Source organism: Eucyclogobius newberryi, unplaced genomic scaffold, assembly GCF_026437365.1.
Source record: "Eucyclogobius newberryi isolate DKJ021-1_F unplaced genomic scaffold, fEucNew1.0.hap1 SCAF_3, whole genome shotgun sequence".
Lineage (NCBI taxonomy): Eukaryota > Metazoa > Chordata > Actinopteri > Gobiiformes > Gobiidae > Eucyclogobius > Eucyclogobius newberryi.
The window spans coordinates 31,295,780-31,321,990 of record NW_027315945.1 but is presented as its reverse complement, the minus strand read 5'-3'; the positions used below and the strand labels follow the sequence as shown (position 1 = coordinate 31,321,990).

Here is a 26,211-nt window from a genome sequence, read left to right as displayed (position 1 = left end):
AGAGGGTGGGTGGGTGGGTGGGGGGGCGCGGGCGTGCTGTTCGTGCCGCGGCGCGCGACCTCCGCCTCGACAGCGCGGTGAAGTGTCCCGTCGGTTAACGCACGTCTCTCGCTGCGCTCCGTCCTCTCTCCGCGGGACCGGCTCTCGTGGCTGTGTGTGCGTGACCCCCCCGCTGCTCCGCTGCTGCTGCTGCCGCTGGCCCACTCGGACTCCCAGCTCCTCCTTTCTGAGAACCAGGAAGCGGCTTGCCCTACTTACGCCCAGCCGCGGATTGGCTCTGGCAGCGCCGGGGCTGGAGAGGAGACCGCCGGGTGGGCAGGGCACGGGGGAGGGACGGAGGGGGTCCGCGGGCAGCAGCGATAGGCCGCGGGACGTGTCTGTCGCGCGGCGGAGGCTGTTGGTGGGACGAGTAGAGCCTTAAGCCCCCTCCTCCTCCTCCTCCTCCTCCTCCTCCTCCTCTGCTGTCCCACACAGGGCATCGCGGGGGCAGGTGGGCAGACGAGTGAAAGCGGATTGAAGGAGTGCTTACCTGTCACAAGCAAGCGGTTCATAGAGGCGAGACGGTGCCCCCTCTGCCCCTTCTGCACCTTCTGCCCCCTCTGCCCCTTCTGCACCTTCTGCCCCCTCTGCCCCTTCTGTCCCCTTCTGCCCCTGCTGACCCCTCTGCCCCTTCTGTCCCCTTCTGCCCCTGCTGACCCCTCTGCCCCTTCTGTCCCCTTCTGCCCCTGCTGACCCCTCTGCCCCCTCTGCCCCTTCTGTCCCCTTCTGCCCCTGCTGACCCCTCTGCCCCCTCTGCCCCTTCTGTCCCCTTCTGCCCCTTCTGTCCTCTTCTGCCCCTTCTGCCCCCTCTGTCTCTTCTGCCCCCTCTATCCCTTCTGCCCACTCTGTCCCTTCTGCCCCTTCTGCCCCCTCTGCCCCTTCTGTCCCCTTCTGCCCCTTCTGCCCCCTCTGTCCCTGCTGCCCCCTCTGTCCCTTCTGCCCACTCTGTCCCTTCTGCCCCTTCTGCCCCCTCTGCCCCTTCTGTCCCCTTCTGCCCCTTCTGTCCCCTTCTGCCCCTTCTGTCCCCTTCTGCCCCCTCTGGCCCTGCTGCCCCCTCTGCCCCTTCTGTCCCCTTCTGTCCCTTCTGCCCACTCTGTCCCTTCTGCCCCTTCTGCCCCCTCTGCCCCTTCTGTCCCCTTCTGCCCCTGCTGACCCCTCTGCCCCTTCTGTCCCCTTCTGCCCCTGCTGACCCCTCTGCCCCTTCTGTCCCCTTCTGCCCCTGCTGACCCCTCTGCCCCCTCTGCCCCTTCTGTCCCCTTCTGCCCCTTCTGTCCTCTTCTGCCCCTTCTGCCCCCTCTGTCTCTTCTGCCCCCTCTATCCCTTCTGCCCACTCTGTCCCTTCTGCCCCTTCTGCCCCCTCTGCCCCTTCTGTCCCCTTCTGCCCCTTCTGCCCCCTCTGTCCCTGCTGCCCCCTCTGTCCCTTCTGCCCACTCTGTCCCTTCTGCCCCTTCTGCCCCCTCTGCCCCTTCTGTCCCCTTCTGCCCCTTCTGTCCCCTTCTGCCCCTTCTGTCCCCTTCTGCCCCCTCTGGCCCTGCTGCCCCCTCTGCCCCTTCTGTCCCCTTCTGTCCCTTCTGCCCACTCTGTCCCTTCTGTCCCCTTCTGCCCCTTCTGTCCCCTTCTGCCCCTTCTGTCCCCTTCTGCCCCCTCTGTCTCTTCTGCCCCCTCTATCCCTTCTGCCCACTCTGTCCCTTCTGCCCCTTCTGTCCCTTCTGCCCACTCTGTCCCTTCTGCCCCTTCTGCCCCCTCTGTCCCTTCTGCCCACTCTGTCCCTTCTGCCCCTGCTGCCCCCTCTGTCCCGTCTTCTACCCCCTCTGTCCCGTCTTCTGCCCCCTCTGTCCCTTCTGTCCCGTGACTCAGCTGCTCTGTGGAGGCGAGGGAAAGAGGACACGAGCACAGACCAAAGAGGTTTCACTCCTGATTCAAGCCGCCAAATGAAACTCGCACAGGATTTTATGCGATGTCCGACCAAGGGGACTTTTAGAAACGACTTGGCGCCTGCGCAGCAGCAGTGACTCACTTAGAGGAGTAGGTTTACTTACCATAAAGGATGTTGTTTTGTCTGTGCAATGACTAAAGAGTCAATCACCCTTTCAAATATTCACACATTTAGAATCTGTCACAATTTGTACATGTAACATAAGCCAATTAGAACTCTAAAACTCCCACAAATACATCACATCAGAATATTACAAAAATGATATTATATGATCATAAATATTTCGCACAAATAATGACTTTGATGACATGATCTTCAGACAAAGTTCATTGAGGAAAATGGCTTTATAATAACATCACTGAACACCTATTTAAATCAGTTTTATTCTTACATCCAGATCACCTTTTCCACACTTGAAAATCACACTCAGCCGTCACTCACCTGTCACTCACCTGTCACTCACAGGGCTGTAGGCTACTTGTAAAAGTACTGCTAAAGACAGTGGTTTGTGTCTTTTCTCTCGTGTTCTCTCCAGTTGAAGTGGTTAGTGCGCGGGGATCACCTGCACCTGCACAGGGGCCCGTCCTGACGCGTCGGTGGGTTTGACGTGGAGGAGCAGGAAGGCTATATTTACTTTTGTGGTGAGCTCAGGCAGCCCACCCGTTACCACCACCTTAACCTTAAATCTGTGTCTGCTCTGCGGTTTCTCCAACTACACGTGCGCCCGCCTGCAGAGAGTTCACCATATATTCCACTACTGTCACTGCCATTCCCCGCTGCCTTTTTAGAAAGCAGAGCGAGACGTGCCAGCTTCTGTCTGCACTGATGAATGAATGAGGATTACATCAATCCCGTTATTAAAATAGCACACAGCCGCCGCGTGGCCTCGGTGGGGCTTTATATCCTGTTGGGCAGGTTTGGAGAGGTGCTTTTTGACCACTAGAACAAATGGAGCTTGTATTTGTAGGATGATTATTCCATCGGCCTGCCCTGTGCCCCTGTCTGTGCCCCTGTCTGTGCCCCTGTCTGTGCCCCTGTCTGTGCCCCTGTCTGTGCCCCTGTCTGACTCTGATAGTCCAGACTGGATGAGCTCTATTAACCTCACCGACCTCTCTGTTTGTTCTGCTCTTTCTCTGTCTTTATCTCTTTCGTGCAGAAGAATCCAAGAACGCGCTCGTGAGGAGGAACACGGCTTTTCTTCGCTACGATGCTGCCATCTAGTGGTCACAGTGCGCACATGCGTTTAAAAAAAGAATGCTAAAAGTAAAAGCAGAAAAGCCACGAAATTATATCTAAAAGGGAATTGGCTACAGTGTCATTCAAGCACACTGGACAGTTTGGGAAGATCTTCAATAGACACCACAAAAATAAATACATTATAATATATATATTACTTCCCACTGCATTGTTTCTTAACCACAACACATTATTTTAAGAGTTCCAATTATTTGTTGATTTGGTCTCAACAATGCATGTTAATATAAAATAAATAAATACATTAAAACATGTTTTATTTTGTTTATTTTTTTGCTCTCGAAGTTTATTTTTTATTTGTATTCTTATTTTTTATCTTTTAGCATATTGTTATTTTTATCCCTTAGCAGACTTAAATTGTTTCTCTAATAGAAACTATTAATTGTTCATTGTTTACCAAATCACCAAGACAAGTTCCTATGTTTGTGACTTCTGTTCATTGATATTGGCAATAAACCCTTTCTGATTCTGATTATAAAACTCACTAAAATATCAAAAGTTAAAGCTCAAACTCTTTTGTAGCTCACGTTATCAATCATCAGATAAATGGATATATTTATATTAGGTCTAAATCAATGATTTCCCTTCCTGTGTTTCTCAATTTAATATTAAAAAAATCTTATGTTACTCTGTATAATCTTATGTTACTCTGTATAATCTTATATTACTCTGCATAAAGAAACATAGACATTGTACAATATAATCAAGTAATCACATACTGTTAACATGCAAATATGTACCAGTTAAAGAAAGAGTGTTTAAACTTTAAAATAAGCTCACTGAAGACTCAGTGATATCTAAATCCACTTTATTCTTACATCCAGATATACACCACCTTTTCTTCAACATCCTTGATGTCACAACTATCATCAGCATCATTACCTTCAGATCACACTCACCATGAGATAGTCATTTCACAGCGTTATTGGCTATATTTTCAGTTTTCTCTGCTAAAGCTGTGATTCAAAATGAAACATTTGGTCCTTAGATATATTGTCTAGGCATCATGGTATCAGGGGTTAAGACAAAAAATGTTTGGCTGCTACCCACACGAAACATCAAACAGCACTGAGGAGTGAAGCGATCATGGAGGAAGAGCCAGCAAATGAGCATGAGGCTCGGCAGACGTGGCGAAGAAGAGTGTGGCGAAAACCGAGAGAACAAACCGAGGCTGTGAAGACGTGATGAAAGGCGCCGACACCGACAACAGATTAAAGGAAGCGCACACAGACTCATAGGCACATATTTACAGGGAGCAGAGAGGGGCTAAATGAGGTCAGCCTCAAGAGCAGTATCATAGTGTGCCACAAAAACACCCAGTTAGTCGACATGTACAGCTTAAAGTTTTGCTGACCAAAAACTAAACACCACACGCCTAATTATTCAATTTCATATGCATATTGATTTGTACAGTATTTTCCCTAACTATATATTCTCACTGTTCAGAAGATAAAATATTATGCTTTGGTGGAAAATGGGAAGCGAGTGGGAGATGGAGCTGGAAACAAGAAAGTGCCATTGTCTATTAGTCTGCATATGAATCTCCTCATAGACGTCTAACCCTGCTTTTAATGTGTCTTCTAATGTGTTTTACATGTTTCACTTGTATTGCTGCCTCCTTTTTGCATTCCACTGTGGTCCTGTCTCTAAAGAACCTCGTGTCTATCAAAAAAGACAGAAATTTGGATCTGTATTTTCATCAAAATTGCTCCTGCACTGCAAAAGGTAATATCTAGTTAAAATGACTTAAACATATCAATCTTATTGAAATAGTTTTGATTTAGATTTATTTGCCTATATATATATATATATATATATATATATATATATATATATATATATATATATATATATATATATATAACATGTGTGACTTGTTTTATGACATTTCATTCTGACCCGTTTAACTTGCTTTACATAAAAAAACTCCCAATAGAATAACTGAAATGTTGTTGTTCCATTGGTGGATCAGAATGAGAAGTCGGGAAACCAGGGCCAGCCTAAGTCTTTAAGGCAAGAACGTTTTAGAATTTAACACTTACATTTCAAAGTCAATGGGCTAAAAAAGTCATTTAACAACACTTAAAGTTCATCCATTAATTAATCATAATGTCTTCTTTTAGTATAGTTTTGATGGTTTGTTTGTTAAGACAAAGGCTGTCAAGGTCCAGCTAAAACAACCTACTTTGTCATAAAAAGGAACAAGCAAAAGTATCTTCAAATTCAAATAAAAATTAAATGATAATAGTAATACATGTTAACTTAACAACTACTTAATTAAGGTTAGGTGTTAGAATGTAATTACTAAACCTGAATCATTCTTAATAAACTATTTGTTCACTATGAATTAAGTCTTTGTTCATGTTTAACTGAGGCAGGAGTAAAAGTAGTTATTATAAAGTGTTACCCCTCTATTTTTTATAATTTGGTGTAAATATACGGCTTCTTTGTCTTTGTGTGGGGTGGCACCTGGGCCTGTGCCCCCCCTGGCCACGCCCCTGAGAACATCGTGGTAGTAGTGCAGCCCCTGCAAATAGTCAAAATGTTCTGCTACACTCCTGATATTAAGTACATACATTTAGGCTGGTCAAATTAAGAGAAATATTCTGGAAGTCATTATATCACGTCTAGGTGTTCACTTTTTGTTGTGCATAGGCTTCTATTGCTCATTGCTCATATTGTATTTCCACTTCAGCTCCCCTGCTTACGCTGACAATCACTAATACAGCGATAAACGTATACATTTGAATGCTTTTTTTTTTTTACTTAAATCCCCGCTACAACATCATCAAACCTGTAAAATGTCTTTCAATCTCTTCTCAGTCATTAGACTAAATGAGACCTGATGCTCTACAGACAATCACATCCTAGAGTGAATTCAATGATGACTCTTCGTGTACTTTTCCAGTCTCACATATTGGCTGGCAGTTTATGCCTTAGTCCCTCTGAGTCTCTTCTGCTGAGTGCCAGGTCTGGGTCTATGTTTGTCCCTTTTGGAGAGGTGCTGTTGGCATGTCCCGCATGAGCAATGGTCGGCGATGTCTGCGACGTCTGGGTAGAAGCCACAGGGGTGTTAAGCTTGGATGGATGGGTTGTGGTGCTATGTTTTGCGACAATTGGAGACGACGGAGAGGGATTTGAGCAGGCGGCTGGTTTGGAAATGGGGTTTGGTGAAAGCACAGGAGAAGTTTGCTTGACTGGATGGACTGAGAAGGTTACTCTAGTGGGAGAGGTGGAACTAGGTGGTAATGTCTGAGTCGGGGTCAGAACCTGTTTTGGACTTGAGTTGTGACCCCTTGCAGCAGGTTGCAAGCATGTGGACGGACTTGGGGTCTTAGTCACTGGTGCTGTGGTAGAAGCGGTAGATGTAGCGGAAAAGCTTTGGGAAACTACAGAAGAGAGTGTTTGCGATGGGATTGACGAGCGAGTCCGGGAAGTATGTGTCGGGACGGGGGAAGGTATCGCCGACGGAACTGGACTGAGCAGCGGAGAAGCAGAAGGAGGAGTGTTTGATGCTTTAAGTCTGGGGCTCAGCGGATGAGGAGGTGACGATGACAGTAAAGAAGATGGAGGAGAGGAAGAGGTGAGGGACGATTTGGGGCTGCATGTTTGAGGGAGTGGAACAGGAGTGGGACTGGAATGAGGAGGAGTGGAGCATGGCGAGGGTGAAGAGGAGCAGGGTGAGGAGGAAGAGAGCGGTTTGGGGCGCGGAGTCGAGCTGAGGGACAATGGGCTTGTGCCTGAAGAGGGCGGGGTGGAGCAGGGAGGAGGTGAGGGCGAGCCAGAGGATGGCATGGACATGGGCTTGGGGCGCACCATCTGGGCCAGAATGGGAGTGGGAGAGGAGGGGGTTGCAGGTGAGGGGGTAGAGGAGGAGAGAGGGGTATGCTGTTTTGGAGAAGAAGCTGCGGACAACGACGCTGCAGTAGAGATCTGACCAGCAGAGGGCGTGGGCACAGGGGCAGCATGTGGACCACATTGTGCTGTGTTTGGGCCTGTGCTGACAAAGGCAGTGTGTGCTGCTAGGACCTGTACTGGAACTTGTGATGTAAAAGGCAGACATGTCACCTGCTGGACTTGAGCATTTGATGTCAAAATCCCTGCACTGCCGCCTCTGGCCAACTGCCCTGCCAGAAACTGTGCGGACAGTAGGTTCCCCCCGGAAGCCTTTCGGTGCAAAGGAGGGTGCGGCTGTACCGCAACCCAAGAGCGGTGAGGCAAAGTAGGCTGTGAGGCCGAAAGCAGCCTGGCCTCCTGTGTGAGGCGGCCCAGTGCTGGAAGACCCTGGCAGTTGTTTCCTCCATGACGGAGGAGAGCTTCTTTAGCCCCCTGCTGGCTCACTGAGGTCAGTGCTTCAGGAGGTGCAAGAGGAGCAGCATTTGAGCTGGTTGTTGGTATTTTAGGGATGGGTGGAGTTGGAGGTCCTGTCGCTGAATTGGTTCCTGGTGCTACACCAATCAGAGAAGGATCAGCTGGCATGTGAATGTTGTAATGAAGAGGGCGTCCTTGTTGCACTGCAGTGCCAGTGGTTGGTGTTTTGATGATAGGCGGAGAGGTTACCCCTCCAGGAGGTATCATGGTGGGTGGGGAGATTGGAAAGACTCCTCTTGGGGATACGCCTCCCATCCCGCTCATTGCCATCATTCCGATCAGGGAGCTGACAGAAGGGCGCAGTGGCTGCAGGACTGGCACCCGTGGAGGGGACAGGGGGAAGGATCCGGAGGGGGAGGGCGAAATGAGAGGTGAGGGTAAGAAGAAGCCTGCTCTGAGCGCATGCTGCTGTTGGAGCTGTTGAAGCTGCTGCTGTTGCTGCTGCTGCTGGTGCATGAGGGCAATGGCCACGTTACTGGTAGCAGCTGCGGTCTGCAGCGGGTCGTGGACCAGGGGGGCCCAGATCACAGGCCGCGGCCGAGGAGACACGGTGCCACTTCCTCCCATCATCCCACCCCGCCCTGCCGCCGCCGCCGCAGCAATAGCGTCCTGCATGGCTGGCATGCTGTCATGTTTAACGATCTGCTGCACCAGAATACTGTCCAAAGATCCAGGTCCACCTGCTGCCATCCCCCCAGTTGGACCCCCGCCCCGACCTCCTCCACGACCCATACTGCCCCCTAGTGAGCCAGCCTGGGAAGACTTGCGCAGGAGAACAGAGTTCTTTCTCCCTGTCAACAAGAAACATTCAAATGAATACAAGACATCTTTCCAGTCATAACCTGATTAACTGCGTAATTCAGTATTGTTGATTAGTAGCAAGTGTGTTTCAAGGTCTCATTGGTGAATGAAGTCATAAGATAAATGTCTTGCCACAAATATAATCATTTTGTTGGAGGAATAAACTTTCTCCTAAAGCAATGGAGGTTTACACATTACCGATTCTATCTAGACGGTCGACAGCAACAGTTTCAAAGGCACGCCTCATCATGGGATGTTCCTCCAGCACCTCGTTAAAGCTGTCCACACTCAGGGAATACAGGCGGCAGTATGTGTCAGCGCGAACACTGGCTGTTCTCCTCCCGCGAGTCAACAAGCAGATCTCTAAAAGTGGATGGCAAGGAGTTTAAGAGGCAGTCCAGTCCAAAATAATCAAACTGACTTCAACTTGGCACTATTTCGACTCACCTCCAAAGTATGATCCATCACTGAGCTTGGTTTCCTTGTTGCCACGGGTCAAGACACCGACCCGGCCATGTTGGATGAAGTACATCTTGCGTCCCACAGTGCCCTCACGAATGATGAAGTCTGTGGGCTGAAACACCTCGAAGCGGAGTTTGGTCAGCACTGCAGTCACAAAGTTTGGATCCGCATTGGCAAACAAGGGCATGTTTGCCACCAGGCTGCGGCAGTTAAAGCTCACAATCTCCTGAAGGTGAAAGAAAGAGGACAATGAGGGCAATGTTTAGATAACCCAAACAGGTTGAAGGTGTATCTCATGTGAGCTTGTATGTTATGTCAAGACTCTTTTACCTCTTTCAATGGTTCACTGAGTTCTCCCAGGATGTTCTCCTCATCGAACATTTTCCCTTGAAATCGATGCTCGTAGTACTCGTGGATTTTTTGACGGACATCCGCAGGGAGCTTGTGAAAGGACATGTACTGTTCCACCTGCTTGTACTGTAAATATACAGGAAAACAACACTCTCAGGATTACCAGGATAAATGTCAGGTCTGTCTAAAGCCTCGTTTCCACCAGCACTTCTCGGTTCTGCCCCGCTTGGCCTGATTTAGTTTCCGCAGAAACTGGTTCCGTATCCTTGGAGAAAGCCCACAGCAATCAATATTCACATCACTACAAAGAAATAATCTAGATGAGTTAAAATGATTTGAATTGGACATATTATTAAAATATTAGTAGTTTTGTTTGCATCACTTGGTGGACTGTGATTGCTTTTTGATTTACTTGTTATTTCAAACTAAATGAAGTGCCAATGGGGAACGGAAATTGTATTTACACCATTGACACATTTATTTTCTTCAAGCTAAATTATCTTGTGACCACTAAACATAAATATTCTACATTGCATAATAATTTTAAGCTAGAATAGATTTGTCCACCTTTATTGGTGTCGATATTCATTATAACAATGGCTATATCACATTTGTTATATAACTGAAATGTAATTTAATCAATTATTGGTGCTCAAATACACTGCCGCCCTGTGTGTGGGGGGCCACCTGGGGTGTCGTAACCATGGATACTGGCAGTCCTCTGACCAATCAGTGCCTTGTGCTCTGTTTACTTTGCCTGTTAGACTCTGGCTGAGCTTCCTGGTACTAAAAAGTTCAGAAATGCTCCATAGAAGGGCACAACCGAGAGTAGTTCTGGTGTAGAAGCGACTGTAGTGACTCGTGGATGGTGCACCTTCTCCTGGTACTGGCGGCGAGAGGAGTCCAGGGACTGTATGAGTGCAGTTGCATGGCCGATGAACATGGCGTAGCAGGTGGCGCCCACGATCATACTGAGCATGGTGAGCCAGACATCAGTCATCCCCTCTGGAGCCTGAGCGCCGTAGCCAATACACAGCATGTGGCTCATGGCTTTGAACAGGGCATAGGAATACTGCACGCCCCATGTGTCGTTCTGCACACAAGAGCACAAATTGATCAACTTTCACCAGACCAGACACGAGCTGAGACGAGCTAATCAATTCATATCAAACCAATTACTCAAATAATCATCAACTGATTTAGTAATATGTGTTATCTGGACTTTACTCTGTGATCAATAAGCTAAATAATGGTTAGTTGCAGCCTTAATGTGAACATTATCAGAAGCATGTGGTTCATTTTGAAAAAGGTTTATCCTGCATCAGGGTTTTGTGTCCGCGTTCAATATTATCATTCGCTGTCACATTTCCTGTGGCAATGTATCAATGTAAGAAAAAATCTTGGGTTAAAAGAGTAATTTAACTGTCAAATGTATAACACTCAGTGAATGAAACCCAGGACAGTCTGTGCATGTGATGTGTGTCCAATTATTCCGGGTGCTAATGGTCCATCGGATGAAGAGACTTTTCTCAAGGGAAAATCCGAGCATCAACCTTCCTAGCAACTGTCACCGAGGCAACTGCTGCCATGAGTCAGCTTTTCATACAGCTGTGATTCTGATTCAATGCCACTTGATAAAACATCTCCAACAACACCCTGCGCTTTCAAACCTCCCTGCACCTGGCCTGTGGAGGGTTTTAATTGGAATATCTTGTTGTTTTTGCAAATGAGTTAATTTATTTTCTCCAGAAGTGCTGCAGCGTGAGCCGTAGATAAGGTGCAAACAATGTGGGATCTGACTCACTTGTGAATACACACAATAATCACAAAGCTGTCTTTTCAAGGCTGCTGTTCTTTTAATCAGAAAATGAATAAACGGGAACTCTTTCTCAACAGAACTCATTGTCGTTTGTCCCACAGTAAAGCAGTGATAGGAACGTATTTCAAATGATGTGACTGGCTGGAAATGAACGCAGAGGGAAAGTCAGTCAAACAAGACTGATTTTAATAAACGGTATTTCCCCTGCGGACAACAACAGCTCATCAACACAAACCGGGTCCAATATTAAAGTCATGAGCACTACACGTGTGCACATCTCGCAGCTTGTTCTTGTCACAGCGGCTGAGCAGAACTTTGTCCGTCAACCAGGCTTTGATTGGCTAAACTATATCAACTGAGCTGTCTGTGACAATGATCTCCATAGCAACAACGTGGAAACATTCGTTGGGACTCACGGGAGGCGGAGTGTAAAGGAGTTCAGCTGCGGCGCTTCTGTTGAATGCCAGAGACTTTGTTCTTGCTCTCGCAGCCCTAAACCAACAAACTTCTTGCTTAAGTTGTGTGCTTTTTAGGGGACTAGACTAGTATGGGCATCATTTTATTTCCTTATCTTATCAAAATACACACTTCTCAGTACACTCTTGTGGGAGACGCTTTTGAGAACCAACTTTAACCTGCGGGTGTCACTATAGATGAAAGGTTTTCTTTAGAATCATAAATATTAGCAACAACAACAAAAATTTGACAGCGTCCATCGATTGCAGAACATCCAAACATAGGTAAGAATAAAGTGTCTTGCTCAAGTGCACAGCAGCAACAGCATTGGTTTGAGATGAGCTCAAACGGCTTTTACGTCTGAGCCTCTCTAAGCTCACCTTGCAGGAGACACTCACCACCATGAGGTTCTTGGAGACCCAGCAGTCTGGAGGGAACTCCTGCAGCATGGGAACCAGGAACTGCAGACACCCGTCCCAGTGACACAGCAGCAGCATCATCCCGATGAGGTTGACTATCCTCACCATGGCACTGGCCAGGTCGTACGTCATGTGGAAGATCTACGGAGAGATTGTGTGTGACGCCATTGTTATTTTCATGATTACGTTGACTTTATTTCATTTGTATTCTTTGAGGTTGAGGATGAAACATTTCCTTTTTGAGGCAGTCACCAGTGGAAATTATTTTGCTTTTAACATGTAACTATACACTATATGAGGATTTTCATAATTTGATTTATACTTTACAGAGATGAGATGAGCTAAACCAAAAAAGATTTGGGAAAATTGCACTTAATAAGTCAACTTACCAAGTCAAACATCTTATTCCATTTTGCATGAAATAATGAAAGATATATTAAAGTCACGAATACCTTGAAGAGTCATAAAATCTAGTCCTATGCTAAACTTAAAGTAAAATAGGGGTGGGCGATATGCCAGAAAAAATATCATCACAGTTTTCAGAGCCTGGAACCCAATTTAGATTTTTATTATCAACAAGAAGTGGTGATACTATTGCGAAGAGAGAAGTACAACCATCTACTTCCTCTGAAAGTTCACACTTCTCTGTGGTTGGTTATGGTTGGCATGACAGAGACCAACACGAGGCAAGAGTGTGGGAAAGTGTCTATGTCGGCACATAAAGCCACTTCTGATTTGGCAGTTCCATTCATATAGCAGATTGTCACAGGAATGAGATCACGATTCCATTTTCATCACCACATCGCCCAGCCCTACCATAGATCTAACTAGTCAGCGCTGACCAGAACAAGGCAAACGTCCCAGAACAAGGCAAATGTCCCAGAACAAGGCAAACGTCCCAGAACAAGGCAAACGTCCCAGAACAAGGCAAACGTCCCAGAACAAGGCAAACGTCCCAGAACAAGGCAAACGTCCCATTGCAATCTTTGTATTTGAACACTTTTGTCGTGTCTGAAGGGACATTTCTCTCCCACATTTCACCCAAACTTTAAGCAGTGTCGCCGGGTGAGCTGTCCGTGGTGCTAACCCAGCGTGCATGCTCAGGTGACTGGGACAAACATGCGCACTATACACATAATGGTCATGCTCCGAGAACAGAAGTCGCTGCTGTGAGGGGAGCGTGCTCGTCTCAAATCTATCATAATAATAATCCCTTTTGCCCTTTTGTGGTTGTTTGTGTTGAACTAAACCCTCACTGGTACGTTGTTGTCCACAGTTCCTCACCTCCTCCCACTGGTGGATGTAGCGGATCAGTCTGGACAGGCGCAGCAGTCGCAGGAGGCTCAGGATCTTTGTGAAACGGACAATGCGCAGGGCCCTGGCCGTCCTGTACACCTCTGAGTCCAAACTGTCCACCATCAGGAAGATATAGTCCACCGGGATGGACGAGACAAAGTCCACCACGAACCAGCTCTTCAGGTAATTCAGACGGATCGCTCTTAAAGAGAGAGGAACAAATAAATATAACTGAGGGTATGAATTAATCATAAATAGGCCGAATACACTACCTTTCATTAACCATTAATCCATTAAAAATAAAATAAATGTCTCACAATGATGATTATTATTGCTTATCTATATATTTGACCTTTACGACCCGACTATTATACTTATTGCTCATTACTTTTCTCTCTCTCGTTCACATTCTTTCATTTATTTTCCCTCGTGATAATATTACTTTCTTACAAGTTACTAAATAAACTGAAAACTGAAGTGCACTGTTGATGTTTTCTTATATTGATTGTTTTTTCTCTCTCTTACCTTATGTTTGTACACCTTGTTTGTGTCACATTTTCTTTCCCTTGTGCCACCATTGTCATAGATTTCGATTACAAGAAAAGGAAAAAAGTATTGACATTGACAATAGCTCTTGAAGGATCTATTTCTACATCTATTTGGCTTTGGGCAATGGATACTAAAATTGCTCTACACAAAGGAACCATAAATCATCCACACAACACGAGACAAATGACACAAATGACACAATGACAATCTGAAAACAGGCTTCAAACTGCCAACCTTCTGGTAACAGGGTGAACGCTCTATCAGCTGAACCACTGCTCATTTTAAGTCATGAAAGACTGTATGTTGTGCAGAAAGTATTCCCATATTTTCCTTCATTCCTATTCATTGCAAAGTGAACAAATGCTTCGCTGCAAGTGCCACATAAAGATTCATATCTCACACATGAATTCGTTTGAACAGCAAATTAAAATCCAGAGAAAGCTCATTAATAAAACCATTCAGTCGTTCAGCTGCGAGCCACATACTGAACCAATGAGGCCCACAAACTGCAACAAGGAACCATAGGATAATACTAAACCTCTTATACTCTGAAGAATCATCTTAATTTGATCCGTTTTGACCTGTTTGGCCAGTTTTTACCAGTTTATCTGAGTAGTTTTTACCAGTTTTGCTCAGTTTAGACCAATTTATCTCACTAACATAGTTTTGCCCCGTTTAGCTGACTAGTTTTGACCAGTTTAGGTTTGTTGACAATGCATTGCCTCTCAGCCCAATTATCTGCCAAATGGGTAAGAAAATGACTCATAAATAAGGATACATATTCTGGAGGAAAATAAAAAAAAATAAAAAAAACTTTAACAAAAAAATAAAAAAAAAGTTAAAGGTGGTATGGACCTATTTTTTTCAGCAATTTTTTGTATCATATTTCCTCGTGGCGTGGATAAATCATTTGTCCTGCCACGTATCAATCATAAAACGCACCTACCGCTCACCTGCAGCCGCGTCAGGCTCGTCCCCACGTTTCCGCTTGCCTAAGCGCATGGATCTATCATAATATAGTTCCCTCAGTGTACGGGGCAAAATGAAGACGGAGAAAGACAGTTCGAGCTGACGCAGAAGTGGACAGAAATCTACGGGAGACGAGAGATGTGATGCGCTCCGTCGCGCTAATAAACAAACGCACGTGTGTGTTGTATCAGTCCACACGGGGGAGTGGCATGAGCACTTCCGCCTGAGTTCTCAAATCACCGAAAAATCGTCCATTGCGCCTTTAAAGATTTAAAGAATTGAAAATTAGTGTATATTTTAGTATGTGAAAATAAATATGGTCAATGAAGACAGTAAAATCCTCAAAAAAAAACAAAAAACACACATATAATTGTACTTTGTCTTAATAATAATTTACTCAAAAAAAATTGATTGACTGCCACATGTGTTTCAGATCTAATTATTGGGTTATCGGATTATTCTAGTTATCTGACTTTACTAGCCATGTAAACGTCTTCTTTAATCAGAAGCTGTACAATCTGAGTCATAAAAAGTACATATGCAGTAACTTAACCCGGTCAGTGGAACCGACCTGGGGTCCAGCAGGATCTCGGTGCTGTCCTCCTTCACGATGCCCGTCCTAAAGTTCAGGACCAGGTCGACCATGAAGAGCGTGTCCGACACCACGTTGAAGATGATCCACGACGCCGTGTTCTCGTCCCGAAAGAACGTGATGCCCACCGGCAAAACGATGAGGTTCCCCATCATCAGCAGCAGCATCAGAAGGTCCCAGTAAAACCTGCAGAGAAACACACACGGGAACCAGGGATTGATGCGTGTCGGTAACCATGGAAACCACGGACCAGCTCGTCAAGGATCGCATCTGAGGACGTCCTGAAAAGAGCCTAATATACATCGAATAAAAGAGTAGTTTTAAGATAGTTTTAGCTTTTATTTGTCTCAAAATGTGTCAGAAGAATACACAATATGTCCTCAAAATAAACAGCTATTAAACACATTAAAATTAGAATATACTTTAGTTAAACTTTTTTCTACGCTTGTTTAAAGACATTTATTTCAAGATTTCTTTTCAGTGTTCAGTTAAAAATCTGAATTACACCGATTTAAGTCCACAACTAAACAAAATCATGTCGTTTTACAGGTAATTACTTCACTTTTTGTTGTTGTTGTCGGTCATTGTAAAGAAAAATTTGAACATTTCCTCAAAACAGTCATGATTATTCCAAATATGCTGAGCAAAAAAGCATAAATCTTTATCAGAAGAGGCCATCTCCAAACTCCAATAACAGCGTGTTTATGGGATGTAACTCCAGAACATATTTGATTTTAAAAAGAGACAAAAACACACTGTTGTTGTCATTATTCTGCAAAAGAAAAAAGAACAATGTCAAGCACAGGTTAAAATGGCTTTTATTTATAACTTTTAGGATTGATTATTGTTTTCAGCCTTTTGTGCCACTAGGATAAGAAAGTGCAGATGTATTTTTTATTTCAAGTGCAATTTTCATACCCTGGATGAATAAATTAAAGTAAAAGTAAACAGGTTTTCATGTTTTTCAAAGGATGACTTAGTTTGTTGGCGCCTGTGGTAAATATTTATCTGATTCAAGTGACAGAAAATCAAAAATCAAAATACAGAGACATCTTACATCTGTTTCTTTCATATATTTTCACCTGTTCATTAATAACTTGTGAATAAGTCGAGCTTTGGCCTTTGAATTGTTGAATTACATATTCATTCTTTGTCTCTGCTGCACATGTACAACCAGGAAGTACAATTATACACGTCACCAACATTCAAAACCGTCAAACCAGGAAAAAGTGGTTCATTTATATATTTATTTGTACAATGTTAAAATATGATCATACAATGTTTGTCAATTGTGCAGTGAAGCCGGTCGTGTGCACTTTAAACCAGGTTGTACTTGTTTGCACGGTAAAGTTGTTTGTTACAGTCTGCTTCTGGTCAGACGGTCGTCATGACGTCTGGTCAGACGGTCGTCATGACGTCCTCTTGTTGGTGCACACTCCACTTCACTGTTCGATTGTGGCTCGGGCCTAATTCAGTAACAGAAGCTGATCATGCGGCTGCAGCTCTGATGAAGATGAAGCATCGCTCACTAAACTCTCGCTCTATATCTCCCTCTCTTTTTCTTGCTCTCTCTCTCTTTCTCTCACTCTCTCCCTCTCTTTCTCGCTCTCCCTCTCTATCTCTCTGTTTTTCTTTCCACTCTCCTTCTCTCCCTCTCTCTCCCCCCTCCCTCTACCAATCTTTCCCTCTCTCTCTCCTTCTCTCACTCTCCCCCTTCTCTCTCTACCTCCCTCCTTTCCTCTCCACCCCCTCTCCCTCCCTCTCCCCCTCTCTCTCCCCCTTTCTCGCTCTCCCTCGCTCTCTCGCCCCCCTCTCTCTCTCCCTCCCCCCTCTCTCCCTCTCTCCCCCCTCTCCCTCTCCCCCTCTCTCTCCCCCTCCTCTCTCTCTCCCCCTCTCTCCCCCCCTCTCTCTCTCTCTCCCCTCCCTCTCTCTCTCTCCCCCTCTCTCCCCCCCTCTCTCTCTCTCTCCCCTCCCTCTCTCTCTCTCTCTCTCTCTCCCTCTCTCCACCCCTCTCTCTCTCTCCCTCTCTCCCTCTCTCTCCCCTCCCTCTCCCTCTCTCCTTCCCCCTCCTCTCTCTCTCCCCCTCTCTCTCTCCCCCCCTCTCTCTCCCCTCCCTCTCCCTCTCTCCTTCCCCCTCCTTTCTCTCTCTCTCTCTCTCTCTCTCTCTCTCTCTCCCCCCTCTCTCTCCCCTCCCTCTCCCTCTCTCCTTCCCCCTCCTTTCTCTCTCTCTCTCTCTCTCTCTCTCTCTCTCTCTCTCTCCCCTCTCTCCCTCTCTTCACCCCTCTCTCTCTCCCTCTCTCCCTCTCTCTCCCAGCTCTCTCTCTCCCCCGTCTCTCTCCCTCCCCCTCTCCCCCTCCCCCTCTCTCTCAGTCTATACTTCTTTCAGAGGCTGAGGTCCTTGTATACGAGACTCGGGCTCATGTTTGATCTGACAGGCGTCTCCAGTGTCCTCTTCATCGCAGTGGGAGAGAACGATAAGAGCAGCTGGATGAGATGATGAGGAAGAGAGGCTCTGTTTGTATAGAATAGCTTGACTCACTAACATCTGTGGCAGAGAAGAGCGCCCGAAACAAAGTGCTGTCTCTCATAGACCCCCAGCATGCACTGCACCCACCGAATGCTTTCAGCACAGGAGCAACACCACATTTATTTAACCAAAATGTAATGTCTGCACGAGCCAAAACTGTAGAGACTGAGGTTCTGATGGTGGAGATTTTCTAAACGGCTTATGGTTATTTGGGCCAATTCATCAGGAATTGAAGCCCAACAATAATTGGTTTAAGAGCCGCATTTGGCTCAACCCTCTCTCAACATTCTGCACTTCATATTTCAGTCTTCTCTCGAACGTTGATGTTCCTTGGCATGTTGAACAGAATTCTAAATTTAAAACATAAATCACAAATCTAATCAGATATTTGTTGCAGTTGGATGGTTCCTTCCCTTTCTCTTTCTCACTCCGCTCTCTCACTCCTACCTCTCCGTGGCTCACACTTCCTCTTGATTTGCCACTATGGTGGATGTATCACACTTCCTAATCACAGCTGATGAGTGCTCAGCTCAGAGTATTTACAGCAGGGCCACTTCCACCCTGTACCTTGATGATGTCGCAGCTCAAATGACACGCTACACTTCACTTTACTCCAAAGACACGTGTATAACAACACACCTCATCCTCATGTCAGACATACTGTAGTGTCCCATTTGAATACAATGTGCTGGCAACAGAAAGAATAAGAAATCAAGCAGCTGGAGAGTTAAAGCGAGAGTCCAGGACATGTCATGCTTCCACTGTGGGGAGAATTACACCTCTGTTTATGGAGACAAAGACATGTAAACAAGGACCGGGCTGGAGGAAAGTAACTATTGTAATTGTAATTGTAGTCATCTGGACACTGTCTTTAGAAAAACAAGACGTTTGGGCTCTCATCCAAGAGTCATTCTCAATCTGCAGATCTGGTGTGAGTCTGGTCTCTTTAAACACGAGGTCAACTTACCAGTAACATACAGCAGCATTGTGAAGCCAGGGGGTCATTCAGATGTGACTCAGGTTCTTTTTATAATGTATAATTATTATTATAATTTACTACAAGCACATTTATTTAAAGTATTTTGAACGTTTCAGTAATTCACACAGTTCTGTTTCAATGCCAACAAACCACAGGAATGAACTCAGAGCAGATGACAGCGGCGTGAGTATTTCTGTCAGTGTGAGTATGATTTTCCCCTCAGATCTTCAGCGCTGTATCATTTCAGCCGAGTGTTTATGACAAGGGTTAATTCTACTTTGATTAACTTAGATTTGACAACTTCCTATAATCTGTTATCTGTCCTTTTCCTCTGTATCTACCTGTGTTGTATCAGTGAAATTTCCCCATGTGTGGACAATAAAGGAATATCTTATTTTATCTTATTTCAGTGTTCCCAGTGTTATTCAGCAATAAATAAGAAATTCAATCTGTCGATAGGGAAATTAAACTCCAATAGCAAATAAGTTGAAATAAATACATTTTAAAGTAAGTAAAAACTGCTTTAAATCTATTTCAATATTCTAGAGTCAAGGAGTGACTAAATTGTCTTTTTTCAAGGAACTGTTCATCAAACATTCGAAGAAAATATGAATGAAGATAATAAAGTCATAACTCTTCTGCAGAAAAGGACAAAAAATACCAAGAGCAGACAACCACAAAAACACTGCAATTACAATCCCCACTCTCCACACTCAGGTCCAGTAAGTGACCACAAGTGAAGCTTCAGCACAAGTCTGTGCCCTTTTAAAGTGGGCATCAGAACAGCTCGTCCTCAGAGAAAGAGGGACATCAGAGCCTGGTGCAGGTGGAGCAGAAAGTGTTCCTAAAGACATGAGCTGCTGAACACACTCGAGACGTGTGTGCATTTGAAATGCCTTGTTATCAAATCTGGACTCTAACACATCACTGTGGTCAGTGACAGACGGACAGACTGCAGGAGATGGAGCCTGGGGCCAACCAATTATATTTGCCTGTTTCTCAGATACGATTTTGGCATCATTATTAGAATTAAAGAAAAATAAAAATGCTGAAGTTTGGACAACAAAACAGAACAGTTTCGACTCTTTGGCCTTAGTTTTAAACAGAAGAGCAGACAGTTAGTTGCATGTAATTTTCACCTCAGATCCACAAACTCCATCTATATCAAAAGTGTATAATTGTGCGTTGATCCTACATGACTGCTCTTTCTGCGGGCCTTTAACCAACATGTTTTACAGTGTAAGCTCAGGTTGTCGCCTTCACTAATGACTCATTGTTTAGGCCTGCACTTGAAATGGCACGTAGTGATTAAAGAGTGGAACATCTGTGGCAAAGAGCACGACCTCGGACGCCTCCTGGTGATTGTGCTGATGCACCAGCCGCGTTCGCTCTGGGACTCTGGGACACAAAAGGGAATATGGACATCATGTTTTCCAGTCAAACAACGACACGCTGTAAAGGAAAGTGTGGCGTGAGTTGAACCGAGTGAATTCGGAGCTTCACTTGTTTGATTTCCAATGGATTTTAAGATATTTATCTGAAAGTAAAGGTGCATTGCATAATAGTTCAGTTTTTTTTTTGTCCTAGTATGGCATTAAACTGTTTATCTGCAAAGAGACAAGCACCTGGCCAAGTTACGCTCTTTTCACTGTACTTTTGAGCAATGCAAACAACCGTAATGACATGAATAGTAGAGAAAAAGGTTTAATGTCATGCTGTGGAACATTCCAGGCAAAACAATACCATCAAACACAAGCAGCAGAGGCAACACACCATCAGGAAAGTAAAATAAAGGTGAAAATAAATCTGTCAGTGGTGAGTATACACTACATACAGTAAAGGACAATCTGAAACGGATGAAAAATGACTCAAATTAAGTATTTTATCTTGATTTGCCTGGAATTTCAACTGGTCGCTAGAGAATAAGTCAATTTTCATTGTTCACTGTCGGTGGAGGAGGAAATCTTAGTTATAGCCTTGTCAGTCAAGATAAACACAAGATGATTGATAAGACGGCCATTTTTGCAGTGAAAACACGTCGCTCAGCTCGCAGCTTAAATAATCCCCGGCCCGGTGTTATTCTCTGTGTGTGCGGCGCAGACTCTGGCACTCAGAATAAGAGCGACGGCGTGTGTGGTGCAGCGACGGGGCTTCGAAACGTGACGGCTGCAAAGTTTGTTCCATCGACACACGTGCAGTGAGACACACCAGAAATCTGATTGTGAGGCGGGTCGTTAGTGGTTTAGTCGGTCGATGCCGTCTTAGTCCAGCAAGTCTTGTATTAATCGATGCATTATTTGATTTGTATTGCAGGATATATGTGCACAACGGCAAAAGGAGAAGATATGGAGTGAGTTGGCTGAAGATTTGGGAGTGAATTGTGAGTTTAATCTGCCTTTTTACATATAAATACACTGTTTTCCCAGTACTTTCCTGTGTAAATAGTTGTTTTTGCATGAGCTCTTGTGTTGTCGAGTACAGTTTGGGTCAGATAAAGATACATTATGCTTTTTTTTTCTAAATATACTTCTGTACCCCTGAATCAGAATAAAATTAAATAAGAAAATAGGTAAAACATACATAACATTGCCATATTTAAAGAAACAGATATTATTCGCCAAATGACCACAATGTTCCACTAAAATGTCGACCACACTCTCACCTCACTCACCCTCCACCCTCCTGTTCTCTCCAAGAGGCCGCCTCCCATCAAACCTCATCCGGAGCACGCAACAGCATCGCTGCTACACGTGCGTTTGTTTATTAGCGCGACGGATCGCATCGCATCTCTCGTCTCCGCAGATTTCCGTCTCTTCTGAGCTCGAACACAGTCTTTCTCTGTCGTCATTTTTGTACTGTGCATTGAAGGAACTCGCTAAACACACACCGGCATATCAACCACGCACGCGCAGCCAGGGAAACGTGTTGCTATGCTGGGAACGAGGCTGCAGGTGTGCGGTAGGACACAATGACTGACATGTGGGAGAACGACTCGGCTGTCCACGCCACGAGGAAATGAGACTCAGATTGCTCGCCAAAAATCCTCTATTATTCCTTTAAATTAAAAAAATGGCTATCTCGAATAATATTTACACTTGCCAAAAAATCATGTCTTTATTCAAATTTAAAATATTAATCTTAATTTGAATCGAGTTGGTTGTTTTAAGATTTTTCTGGCACATTTTCTTAATTTTTTGAGCGGTATAAAAGCTGAACTTATTTAATTAGCAGATTTCTTTGTCTTAACCTTTTTACTTTCATGTCAAGAATACTCAGATCCATATTAACAGTCTGGATTCATCTTGACCCATGCCAGACAATCCTTTTCCACAGTTCATCTCCATCATGTTCAGTCCTGAAGCCCGAGGTGAACGCCGGTCCCGTTTTCTTTCCCATTCACACATTTCTTTCATGAAGTGGCTGTGAAACGAGGCCCGTGCAAACACGCCGTCACTTCTTCGAACCCTCTGACTTGCAAATGCAATCAATGGAGCCCTTGGCACATGCCGTTTTCCCATTTTGAACACGCACAGGTGCTGCGAGGGCGCTGACCTGCATCTATCTGCTCGGCTGTTGTCAAACCGAGCACTAATTTTTCAGTAAGCCAGGCCAAGAGTCTCCTGAGCCAGCCCTGATTGGTTCTCGCCGCCATATGTCAGTCCTTCTACTGCAGAAAATGAATAAATATGTGTCTGTTAATGGAATGGAAATCTTGGGAGTCTTGATCTGCAGCAGACGAAAGGTGTGGGTGTAAAAAAAAGGCATAAATAATACAGTCAATATATTTTTGAAACATCTAAAGTCGTTTCAAATTGTGATGCGGTCAGAGTTCTGCATGTGGAGGAATTCGCTGTAAACCGCAGATGTTTTGGAGCCGGTTTTGGGGTCAGTATCTCCGTAATCCCTGGGCCCCGTCAGCCGAAATTAACAAAGCGGAAATTATGTTTTAACAATAGCCTCAGAAAGTGGTGCCATTATTCAACTGGAGAGACGTGATTGTTGTCCGCTGAAAGGTCTTTAAGCCGTAAGATTAATGTGACCCAGACAAATAATGACATGGTTCTACGTTTGTGGATTTTCAGTTGGTTATTTCTGTCAAAATACGATAAATCTGCAGCATATACAGTACGCCCACCCTCCATTTGGAATAATGAAATCATCAAATTGTAGTGAACCCAACCAGTTTAGCATTATTTAGTTATTGAATGATGCACTTAACGTTGTGAGTCTGTTTTTTCCTCCACTCTTTCTCTCATGTCGTACTGTTTGCCCTGCACAAAGCCTCTGCAACTAAAACGACTATATTTATCTGACATTCATTATTCCAATTCAATATGCAATTTGCTAACTCACTTGGCAAATAATGTGGCTTGAAATGCGAAAAAATGCACGGAAACAATCGGATAATCTCAGGAAATGAATCTAGATGAGTCGAAACTAGTCAAATAAAGAATATTCTGAATTTCAATCATTTAAACTTGACCTACAGTAGCAGGTCGGTCATATATCTAGTCAAAACTACTCAAAAACAATAAATAGTCTCACTTCAATTGTCTCAGGTGAAGGGCGAGAGAGCTCGTGAGCGGACTCCGTAACCCCGGGCTACATACAAAAGCAGGGTAATGTTCAAACTGCAGTAAAATACTTGAGTGATTGAGTCATTTGCATGTTCTCTCTCGGTCCAGGCTCTGGTTTCAACCCAAAAAAGAGGCACAATAGAAAAAGCTCTAGCTTTGTTCATGACGAAGCCGAACTCAAGATCTGGAACCGACGAGACAAAAGGAGAGAACGACTTTCCCTTAAGAGGAAGTATACTTTATGTACTCCTCAATAAACAACCAGGGTTCCCGATGATCTATGCACGACTTGTCCACACGAAATCGCAGAGCTTTACCTTTCGTCGACGGCGGACGATCATTTTGGCGTTTGTGATCTTTTTGCTAACATGCATGTACGTTTGTGCTTATTTGTTTGCCAGGTCGACTTGAATTGAACCCCAAATATACCGCCCAAGCACGACTGAAAGTAGTGGCATCTGGAGGGCAATCAGCTATCAGAAAGACCCCGTGTCACCTTTGGCCACGCCCTAATCATCCTCCCCTGATACAACTGTTAAACCGCGATCTCAGGCTGCTGAATAATGCACTGCAGGTACTTTACTTGCATAATTTAGCCTGTCTGCATAATTAACTTCGATTCCTTTGAGATTCTTCCCCGGCAAAAGTATTCAGCCGAAACATGTTGGGTGATTTGTTGCGAAAAATCCACAGGTGAGATTGAAAGCAGCGTCTCGTTCACCCGTCGCTTATGAGCAACACTGTGTGAGCGATGATCAGATTGACTCAGATTGACGGAGCGACAACATGAAGCGTGGGACTGATGAGACAAAAGTGGGACAGGAGCCTCGGGGGATCAAATCCTCTATTGTTACAGGCCCGGCCCATCGCTCTGCCGTCCACCTCACGGACTCACCCACGCCGCGAGAATGAGACGGCAAATGATCCATAAAACGCTGCAAAGGTTGAACATCGGTCACTTAAAAATGTCAGCCTTGATTTTGAGATTGCTTTGGATTCAACATGATAAACTTGATGATAATATGAGACACTGCTGAAGGATCGAGGGGCTATATTGATTAGTATAGGTCAAATATTTTACTTGTTTAAATGTATTTCTTAGGATTCTTATCAAGCTGGGTCTAGAACAGGGGTGGGCAATTATTTTCCTCCGAGGGCCATATTCAAATCCAGGCAAGTAGCGGAGGGCCGGCCCGCCATCATTGGTGTGATAAAAAAATAATCAAAAAAATGAAATATCAAATAAAATATCACTTTTCTGTCAAATATAGGCTATTGAATCTATTATTTAATTCATTTCACTTCATATTTATTAAGGATACACGTGCAGACAAATGCCTGAGGGCAAAAAAATTTAAAAAAATTGTTGTTTTTTGGCAAGTTTGGCGGGCCGGATTATAAAGACAAACGGGCCACATGTGGCCCGCGGGCCGTAGTTTTCCCACCCCTGGTCGAGAATCTGGTATCTAGAAGTACAGTATACACTCACACTGAAGTAGTTTTAACTTGTGCATATTTAGTTTTCTGAAAAAATTACATTCAGACAGTTTTGTTGTTATATCTTCTTTACACAGAACTAGTCCTGGTCTTGACTACCACCTCTCATCGGCTTCTCTCCAAGCTTTGTCAGACGGAGATAATATTATGCAAACACAGGCCCAAGGCACGACTCCCTCCTCCTGTTTTGGAGCCCTCTCAAAAGTCATGGCACCTATATAGTGGCCTTTAAATACACACTCCTCCCTCCGGCGCTGTCATCCCCCAAAGGACTTTCCATCCTCATTTCAACCTTTCATATGCTTAGCTTGTGTCCAACCTCCATTATTCCAACCTTCTTTTTGACAGCACTAATTGTTTCTGTCCCCTGCACAGAGCACTCGTGTGACTGTGTTCTGATTATAGGACGTGTGGCTCCTGGTCTAAGTGTGTGTCATTACGCCTGAATGAGCCCGGCACATTGAGCATCTTTACAGCTCCTTTCATCCTTAAATATGGTGTCTTTTATGTGCTACAAGTGGCCTGTGTTTATGTGTTCCCAGCGCATCAGCATAAATAAGAGCTGAGCTGTACCTGAAGTCGCTGTAGGGGTGAATGATCCAGGAGCCTGCAGACTTCAGTCTCTCCTGCTCCATGGCCACAGCTTTGTGGGAGCCAAACATGCGCAGGCTGAATTTGTTGACCCCCGGCTGCAGCATGGCTCCAAACTGCCTCTGGATGAAGGTGCTCTGGTTAGAGTTACTGTAGTCCTCCCCGTCCAGGCCCATGCCGAAGCCCCCCAGCCCTGAGGGGCCCATTGTCTCTGGAGTGCCCACTGTGGTGTTGCAGGCCGTAGTAGTGGTGGTCTCCAGGCCAGTGGCCACCACCATGACCCCCGTCCCGGTGGAGGAGGTGGAAGCCAAGGCAGCTCTGGCAAAGCCCACAGAGCGTGAAGGAGGGTGGGAGGAGGAGGGGGGCGGGGGCAAGGGTGCTGGGGTGGTGGGGGTGCCTGCTAAGCGGAATGCCAAGCCGTCCCTGTTGGAGGAGCTCATGATGGACAGGCGTCGTCCGCGCCCCCCTAAGGAGGTGCTGTCTTTGTCTCCCTCCAGAGAAGCCTGGGACAGACGATAGCCGGGAGACGGCAGGCTGCCTTTACTGCGCCGCTTTGACTCCCCGTTTTTCCGAGGGAGGGTGTCCCCTGTGGACGCTGCTCCAGTGACCCCGTCCATGTCCAAGCAGAGTGACCCTGACCCAGGGATGCTATAGTCTGGGGCTGGACCGCATCGAAGAGCAGTAAGAATGTTCAATAGAAGCAGCTATAGAAATGTGACCTTTGAA

The 26,211-nt window shown here is 45.3% G+C and overlaps 1 protein-coding gene across 1 annotated transcript; it reads right to left on the bottom strand.

Moving 5' to 3' along the window:
• Positions 1–5,822: 5,822 nt before the first annotated feature.
• Positions 5,823–26,087, bottom strand: LOC140373836 (potassium/sodium hyperpolarization-activated cyclic nucleotide-gated channel 4). Its single transcript, XM_072460531.1, has 9 exons — positions 25,468–26,087; positions 15,294–15,500; positions 13,193–13,406; positions 11,888–12,049; positions 10,089–10,307; positions 9,194–9,340; positions 8,849–9,089; positions 8,600–8,764; positions 5,823–8,391 (listed from the first exon to the last, which is right to left on the bottom strand). Exons 1-9 carry the CDS (start codon positions 25,923–25,925, stop codon positions 6,140–6,142), a joined length of 4,065 nt encoding a protein of 1,354 aa, XP_072316632.1. The 5' UTR covers positions 25,926–26,087; the 3' UTR covers positions 5,823–6,139.
• Between the last annotated feature and the right edge of the window lie 124 nt (positions 26,088–26,211).

Excerpts from the sequence above, each read along its gene's own strand:
- LOC140373836 (XM_072460531.1), bottom strand. The coding sequence starts at position 25,925 with ATGAGCTCCTCCAACAGGGACGGCTTGGCATTCCGCTTAGCAGGCACC. Across the intron at positions 12,050-13,192 it reads ACATCCACCAGTGGGAGGAG|ATCTTCCACATGACGTACGA; the intron begins GTGAGGAACTGT and ends ATCTCTCCGTAG. Across the intron at positions 8,765-8,848 it reads TGATGGATCATACTTTGGAG|AGATCTGCTTGTTGACTCGC; the intron begins GTGAGTCGAAAT and ends ATCCACTTTTAG.